Genomic DNA, 8,781 nt, shown 5'->3' on the forward strand with positions numbered 1-8,781 from the left:
TGAAGGATGCGGTTTGACGATGGAAATGCACAAGTCAGCAGATCGCAAGCAGGAGATTAGACAGGAAGACAAAACCATGTTTCTATCCTTCATTTGTTTCTGTAAAAAAAAAATATATATATATATACAGTACTGTGCAAAAGTTGTAGGCAGGTGTGGAAAGTCTCACAAAAAATGTCACCTGTGTTCAAGCTCCCTTAAATCACTGACAGTATTTTTTGTTTTGCAATTATATTTGCAGCCGACTTAAAATTATTATTATTATTATTTTTTTTCCATGAATTGTTTTTAAACATTTAATTTCTCCCCGAAATTAAAGTCTTTACAAATATAAAAAATAAATAAATACAAAAATATAAAATACTGTGCGAAAGTGTTAAGCAGGTGTGAAAAAAATGCTGTAAACTTAGAATGCTTTGAAAAATATAAATAATTATTTTTTTATTTATCAATTTCCAAATGCAAAGTGAGCGAACAAAAGCTAAACCTAAATCAAATCAATATTTGTTGTTACTACCCTTGGCCTTCAAATAAGCATCAATTCTTAAAGGTACATTTGTCAGGATGCGGACAAAAACTTTTTAGGTTTGTGAGCTACTTTTATAATGATCAAGTTCAAAAGATCTACCTTCATCAAATTTGCTCAACGTAAGTAATTACATACTTCACTCAGATGACTTGCACTGAATGAAGTGAATGGACTGATAATCAGTCATGATGGAAGGATGTGTGGATTTAATCGTCTTCATATAAATGCTGACTCACATAAATAACTAGATTCAAATAGTTCAGTCCGTTAGGAGGATATTTCCTCATAAGAAGATACTTTTCCTCTGAGAGTAACTTCCAAAAATGTCTTAAGCTCAGTGTCAGCCTGTGTTAAATCTCATCCTCCATTGCAGACAAGTTCAGACTCATATGTGCTAAGAATTGCATGGATTTCCAACTAAAAATAGTCATTAATTCGAACCCAAATGGTGCATAAAAATATTCAGATGTAAGAATCTGTGCTTGACATGAAGCCTTTTTGCATGTCAAAATCAACAAAGAATTCAGACGGGTTCATCCCTTTCCATGCCTCAATTTCAATATGTTGATCATATTTAAATGAAGCACAAGACTTAAATTTCTCCATTTCTGTGATCATGAAAAAAACAAAAACAAATGAAAACATAAATTTAAACAAACAGTTTAAATGTGCTAATTTTAAACATGTCTGACATGAATCACACTATTGTAAATGAGTTCAGATGTTGGTGTAAATGTTTATATTTCACATACACGGTCATTAACAAGAATACTGCATTTACAGAGGCGACCAGTGGATTATTTAAATTGTAATAAAACGCGCATTATTTTGTTCGATATATTATTAAAAAAACAAAGCTTATAATTCTATATAATTTTTCTGACTGGGTAAAATGACTGTCGGGAAGTCTGCACGTTTTGCTCTTTTTATTCTCGATTCATATTAACTTTGCTGTGCGTACACTGGAAGAGGCGGGAGCTCAGATTGGCTGCTGTGCATGTCAATCAAATTGACAACCAATCGGCGCAATAACTATTTGATTGACATGCCCAGCATCCAATCTGAGCTCTCTTCACTACTTTCTTATATCATATTGTTAAACAATGTAAAAGAAAGCGCCTTTACTCATTGTGTTATGCACAGTACTTTTATTTTGAAGGATGTGTATTGTTCGATCCCGGATGTGATGTGTAACTTGCTCCGGGAAAAGTTGATTAACGCTTGTGTGTTCCAGCCGTTGTTTCTTGAAGAAAATAAAGCAATGATTGAAGCTGTACTGAAGTGGAGTTTGAATGAAAATCCTTAACAGGTTATGGGCCCAGACAGCTTCGGACACCGCTAGTGACTAATGACGGACACAAGTGGCAGAGAATGAGAGCCAACTTGAAGATAAGTACCGGGCAAAGTTATGAGGAGCATCGCGACGCATTACACGAACGCCAGAGCTAAGAGCTAAGTGCTAACAAGCTAGCAGGAGAAAAGACTGCCGCAAAACACGTTTAGAGATGACGAACAAAGGAGCGGCAGGGATGCTATCGACGCAACTCCTTTTTTGACGGAATAGAAGATAAGTATGACCTTTGGGAAACGAGATTGATTGGTCGCTTGCACATCTTAAACCTGAAAGAGACTATTTTGCATGAGCCCACGGATGCTAGTGAAGAGCAGTTAGCTCTAGACGGAAGGAAGAATGCTGACTGCTATGCCGAACTGATAAAACTGATAGATGATAAAAGTCTATCTCTAATCAGACATGACGCTGCCGATAAAGGCAGGGAGGCACTGAAGTTATTGAAAGAACATTATTCGGGAAAAAGCAAGCCAAGAATAATACGTTTATACACATCGTTGACCAAGCTACGGATGGCAGACAACGAAAGTGTCACAGACTATATTATAAGAGCGGAAAATATTATCACTGCTTTGAGAAATGCAGGTGAAACTATGACTGATGGATTAATCATAGCCATGATACTTGGTGGGCTACCGGCCATGTTCAGGCCTCTAGCTGTCCATGTGACACAAAATGAAGGCCAAGTTACATTCACAGACTTTAAGAGGAGGCTGAGAATCTATGAAGAAGCTGAAAAGATGAAAACAGCTGAATCAACGGACAATGTAATGAAAACACACATAGAGGCGTCATAGCTCAGATGGTAGAGTGGTTGCCTGCAGTCCAAAAGGTTGCAGGTTCAATCCCAGCTCCAGACAAGCTTGTGTCGTTGTGTCCCTGAGCAAGACACTTTACCCTGATTGCTCCTGAGGGCAGATTCTGCGCCATGTGGTGCAGCCTACTCCCATCAGTATGTGTGAATGGCTGTCAAAGCACTTTGTGACCCTGGTCTAGAAAGGCGTTATATAAATAGAGATTATTATTATTATTATAAAGCATAGCAAGCAAAATATGAATACACATTTTAATAACAAAAGACATGAAGATATAAGTGTGACATGCTACAGGTGTGGAATAAAAGGACACATCCCTGTGCAAGAAAAAATCAGGATATCGTCTAAATAAACGAAAACAGCGATGCTCCTCCATGCGCCTCTCTCTCTTGTGGTGGGGAAGACGGTACCGGCCCATCTGCATCGGCTCCTCGATGCACGTGGCAGACGACGTCGCTGTGCGTGGGCAGAGTGGAGCCACTGGATGGCAGAAGCAGTGCCCGGCCCCGGGACTCGTTGACGAGTATCGATGCGGGTGTCCAGCTCGATCATCTCATCCAGGGTCCCCGGCAGCGACAGCGGGATGAGGTGAACCCAGATCCTGGGAGCGAGGGCCTCGATGAAGACCTCCGCGAGCGTGGAGTCGGGCCAGTTGCTCTCCGCTGCCATGTTGCGGAACTGGATGGCGAAGTCCGAAACGTGGACACAGAGGAGAGATCGAGCGGACTCTCGACCCGGAGGGACGTGCTGAAAAAATGCCCTCCAGGGCCTTGGTGAACTCCTCCACGGAGTCACTGATGGCTGACCGCCGCTTCCACTCAGCCGTGGGCCAGGCCTCCGCTCGTCCACATAACAGAGAGATGATATACGATACCCTGGTGCGTTCAGTCTGGAATGCAGCAGAGTTCAGTTCAAAGTGCAGGCTTCACTTAACAAGGAATCCACTTTGCCGGAGTCACCGGAGAAAAGGAACGGGCGGTTGAGTGCGCCGTTGGATGGTGACGGCGACTCACTGGGCAACGGTGACGGGGTAGCCGGTGTCGTGGAAGTCCCGGTAGCGCCATGGTGGCCACTTGATGACCCAGCGTTCGCTGCTGGGAAACGTGCTGGGCGGCCATTGCCTCCATGCCGTGTCTCAACTCGGCGAAGGTGGAAGCGTTCTTCACGACTTGCTTGCGGAGGAACTTTCCGCTGGGTTCATGGTTGGTCGGTTCGTTCTGTCAGGATGCGGAAGGAAACCCAGGAGCAGAAAGTGTCTGTTCGTCAAACTTGACAGTTTTATTTAGGAGCAGGCAGAGGGATCGTCAAAAGCAGTCCAGGAAAAACATCAAACAGGAACAATAATCAAAAAAACAGGTCAGGGGCACAGGCAGGCAGAAAGGCGAGAAAACGTACCAGAGTCAAAAAACCGGGAAGGCAAACAATCTCGTATCAGTCTTTAACGTGAAACACACACTAACAATTGCAAATTTTGCCTTGATTTACTTTGTATCTTTACTTATTTCATCTTAAAAACACTTAGCTATAGTTCATTTTGAGAATCTCTTTTTGAATCAAGCGAAATATTGTCTTTTATTTTGCATAGTAGCATCAAAAAGTTAGGAGTAAAGAAGACAAAACCACATATTGCATATAAATACATAAAAATAATACTCATTTGAACGTTTGTGTTATTTTAATGTTATTTCATTTTCCATTTTCAATTTTATCATGTTGTCATTAACACTGACTTAATCTGAATGATAGTAAATAATGGTCACTTGAAAATGTTTTTTTAAGTGAGATACCAACATATTTATTCAGAAGCTTCATCGTAGCTTCAGGAACTGCTAAAGTATCTGATGTAATATTTGTAAACATAGTTCAGTATGTTGTGACATACACTGTGTTTTTTTGGGGGGCGCGGGGGGGGTTAACATGACTTGTTTACGAACACAAAGTCATGGACTTCCTGTGAGGAACCAGGACAATAAGAGTCGAGAACAAAAACAATGCAGTCTCAGAAATGTTTATTTGTGTGAAGAGAATCGCAAGAATTTATCCTGAAATGGTTTCCTGGATCCATTTGAGTTTATCCTCGGAGAGAACCGCATACACTCCTGGTTTGTCCGGGTGGCCACACTCGAACCCGAAAGAGGTGACCCCGGTCAGGACGTCGCGGCACACCAGCGGACCCCCGGAGTCGCCCTGCAGGCAGCAAAACCTTCACTGACGACGAAGGTCAGACGTGATGGTTTAACAGGAGTTTTTTCTACTCACCGAACAAGTGTCGCTGCTTTCGTCTCCGGCCGAGCCGGCGCACACCATGTTCTTGGTGATCATCGACTGACCTCCGTAGAACTCGTCAGAGTTGCAGACCATCCGGTCCACCACGGTCACGTGGGTAGACAGCAGCACGTCGGTCTCGGTCTCCTCGTGGTAGTCGGTCAGTCCCCATCCCGCCACCAGACAATCCTCGCCGGCCTCCGGGTACTCGCCGTCACTCATCTGGAGCCACTTCACCGTCGCCGTCTCCTGCACGGGCTCGTCCAGCTGAGAGACAACATTTCATTCACACAAACAACATGAAAAAAATGAATTAAAAATGCCAATAATGACTAATTAGTTACAATTAAGTGTGTTAAACAAGAAGGAGCTGACTCGCCTGCAGTTGATACAAAACTCTGCAGCAAGTAATTGTGCCCCGCTCTAGTAGAAGAACTCACATTTCTCTGATCCTTAAAACTCTTCACTGGCTGCCAGTTTCTTTCAGGATCCATTTTAAAATTCTGGTTCATATTTTCAGATCTATTCATGGTCAGACCTCCCATCAGTGATCTGATCCAGACTTACACCCCAGCTCGGGCTCTGAGGTCTGTGGATCAGAATCTACTGATGGTTCCTGAACACGGTTCAGGACCGGAGGAGAGAAATCCTTCCAGGCTGTTGCTCCTAAGCTATGGAACCATCTCTGTGTTTAATGTCTACTGACTCCTTCAAGAAACAACTTAAGACATTTTTATTTGTGCTTTTCCCTTTTGTACATTTGATTTTATGATTGAAAAAAAAAATGCATTCAAATAATTTGTCTTATTTTCACATTCCACTGAAACTATAACACAAAATAACCCTATTTTCGAAAAAATAAAAAAGGAAGAAAGGAGGAGAAAAAGATCTTAAACAAGTTAGTTAGTCAAGCCAAAAGAAAAAAAGCATTTAAAAATAATAAAAATCTAACTATATAATCTAGTTTCTAGAATTTATTTTCATTAAACTGTTCTCGATATTTACTCAAATTATTTTAAGAGAAAAAATAAAAAGCCATAAACAAATGTTGTAATTAGATGTAATACAATAATACAGATGTTTTTTTTAGCTGTCAATCATCTTCTACATTGATCAGTTCTATTCTAAGACCCCTGACATCATGAGACCCCTAGAAATAGTCAAATATCTGGCTATATTAAATAAAAACATTGTTTTTTTTTGTGATTTTCATTAGCTAGCCTTAAAAATAATAAATAATTAACTCATATTTAGCCTTTATTTTTTGTTTGACTTTGAGAGTTCCTAATCTGTTTTTAAAAGAGTCAAATTAAAGTAATATGGCTCAGTTTTTTAAAAATGTTTCGTTAATTTATTACAATAAATAATGAAGTTCATTTTCAATTTACAATTTGTTTAAATCATTAACTTTACATGTTTTTCTTCATCTTTCTTAGGTTCTAGAATTATAAACCTAAGCTATGACTAATATGTATAATATTACAGTTATTTATAATTACATCTTGAAATTACATTCAAAATCAAATGAAATGTATTCTGCTTCTTCCAGGTGGGGGTCGTGGGGGCAGCGGCCAAAGTAAAGAGACCCAGACTTCCCTCACTTCAGCTTCTGTACCATCTCCTCACCATATATCCCGGGTCTGACCCGGGCCTCCTCCTATCCAGATGTAATGTGCAACTTGTCTTATTGCACTGTATTGTTTTTCTGACGCAATAATCACCTCTTCAAATCAGAAAACATCATCATTAACGTGCTTTTTATATTAAATAAAAGTGATTTAGAAAAGTATCATGTTCAGATATGACGTATATGTTCCAAAATATATTGAAATAATGTCTGATTTTAACAGATCTGTATATAAACTATTATTTATAATATAATTTGTATTTTATTGATAATTAAATAACATTGTTATAGTTACATTTCTTATAGAAATAAATAAAGATTTGACGAGTATTTCAACTCTAACATTTCCCTTCTCTTCTTGTATCTCACCCAGCGCAGTGGGCAGCGCTCAGAACCCATTTGGGGTGGATCAGAGTCCCGCCACAGAACGGGTCCTCGTCCACCAGCATCGCCATGTAGGGGAGCGAGTGAGGCTTCACCTCCGTCCCTCCGATGATTCGAGCAGCATGACCTGAAACAGGTTCCAGGAAACACCTGTCAGCAGCAACAAAAAAACACCCAGAGAAGAGATTAAAAACATTGCACTCACTCGACTTGAGGTTGAGGATGAGAGCGCAGGAGAGAAGCGAACCTGCCAGAGAGAACATGGTCGTATTGGTGAGAAGCAAACTTTGCGACTCACTGACAACTTCCACGACTCAATCTTTTATGCTTGTGAAGGATGCGGTTTGACGATGGAAATGCACAAGTCAGCAGATCGCAAGCAGGAGATTAGACAGGAAGACAAAACCATGTTTCTATCCTTCATTTATTTCTGTAAAAATATATATATTATTATATATATATACAGTACTGTGCAAAAGTTGTAGGCAGGTGTGAAAAGTCTCACAAAAAATGTCACATGAGTTCAAACTCCCTTAAATCACTGACCGTATTTTTTGTTTTGCAATTATAATATTTTGTTTTTTTCATTCATTTTTAAACATTTAATTTCTCCCCGAATTTAAAGTCTTTACAAATATAAAAAATAAATAAATACAAAAATATAAAATACTATGCGAAAGTGTTAAGCAGGTGTGAAAAATATAAATAATTATTTTTTATTTATCAATTTACAAAACGCGAACAAAAGCTAAATCTAAATCAAATCAATATTTGTTGTTACTACCCTTGGCCTTCAAACAAGCATCAATTCTTAAAGGTACATTTGTCAGGATGCGGACAAAAACTTTTTCGGTTTGTGAGCTACTTTTATAATGATCAAGTTCAAAAGATCTACCTTCATCAAATTTGCTCAACGTAAGTAATTACATACTTCACTCAGATGACACTGAATGAAGTGAATGGACTGATAATCAGTCATGATGGAAGGATGTGTGGATTTAATCGTCTTCATATAAATACTGACTGACGTAAAAAACTAGATTCATATAGTTCAGTCCGTTAGGAGGATATTTCCTCATAAGAAGATACTTTTCCTCTGAGAGTAACTTCCAAAAATGTCTTAAGCTCAGTGTCAGCGTTAAATCTCATCCTCCATTGCAGACAAGTTCAGACTCATATGTGCTAAGAATTGCATGGATTTCCAACTAAAAATGGTCATTAATTCGAACCCAAATGGTGCATAAAAATATTCAAATGTAAGAATCTGTGCTTGACATGAAGCCTTTTTGCATGTCAAAATCAACAAAGAATTCAGACGGGTTCATCCCTTTCCATGCCTCCATTTCAATATGTTGATCATATTTAAATGAAGCACAAGACTTAAATTTCTCCATTTCTGTGATCATGAAAAAAACAAAAACAAATTAAAACATGAATTTAAACTAACAGTTTAAATTTGCTAATTTTAAACATGTCTGACATGAATCACACTATTGTAAATGAGTTCAGATGTTGGTGTAAATGTTTATATTTCACATACACGGTCATTAACAAGAATACTGCATTTACAGAGGCGACCAGTGGATTATTTAAATTTTAATAAAACGCGCATTATTTTGTTCGATATATTATTAAAAAAACAAAGCTTATAATTCTATATAATTTTTCTGAACTGGGTAAAATGACTGTCGGGAAGTCTGCACGTTTTGCTCTTTTTATTCTCGATTCATATTAACTTTTCTGTGCGTACACTGGAAGAGGCGGGAGCTCAGATTGGCTGCCGTGCATGTCAATCAAATTGACAACCAAT

At 39.0% G+C, this 8,781-nt stretch overlaps 1 protein-coding gene across 1 annotated transcript; it reads right to left on the reverse strand.

Annotated features, from left to right (window-relative positions):
* Nucleotides 1-4,708: 4,708 nt before the first annotated feature.
* LOC148087520 (granzyme A-like) lies at nt 4,709-7,275 on the reverse strand. Its single transcript, XM_087786920.1, has 5 exons — nt 7,177-7,275; nt 6,957-7,098; nt 6,069-6,093; nt 4,955-5,227; nt 4,709-4,882 (listed from the first exon to the last, which is right to left on the reverse strand). The coding sequence occupies exons 1-5, from the start codon at nt 7,232-7,234 to the stop codon at nt 4,733-4,735; spliced, it is 648 nt and encodes a 215-aa protein (XP_087643046.1). The 5' UTR covers nt 7,235-7,275; the 3' UTR covers nt 4,709-4,732.
* Between the last annotated feature and the right edge of the window lie 1,506 nt (nt 7,276-8,781).

This window comes from Callionymus lyra, chromosome 1, assembly GCF_982586985.1.
Source record: "Callionymus lyra chromosome 1, fCalLyr1.hap1.1, whole genome shotgun sequence".
In the NCBI taxonomy this organism is placed as follows: Eukaryota; Metazoa; Chordata; class Actinopteri; order Syngnathiformes; family Callionymidae; genus Callionymus; species Callionymus lyra.

Bases quoted from the DNA above. Each gene is read 5' to 3' on its own strand.
- LOC148087520 (XM_087786920.1), bottom strand. From the start codon at position 7,234: ATGTTCTCTCTGGCAGGTTCGCTTCTCTCCTGCGCTCTCATCCTCAAC. The intron at 7,099-7,176 runs GTGAGTGCAATG...AACCTGTTTCAG, and splicing joins CATCCTCAACCTCAAGTCGA to GTCATGCTGCTCGAATCATC. The intron at 5,228-6,068 runs GTAGAAGATGAT...GTTGTCTCTCAG, and splicing joins TTAGAATAGAACTGATCAAT to CTGGACGAGCCCGTGCAGGA.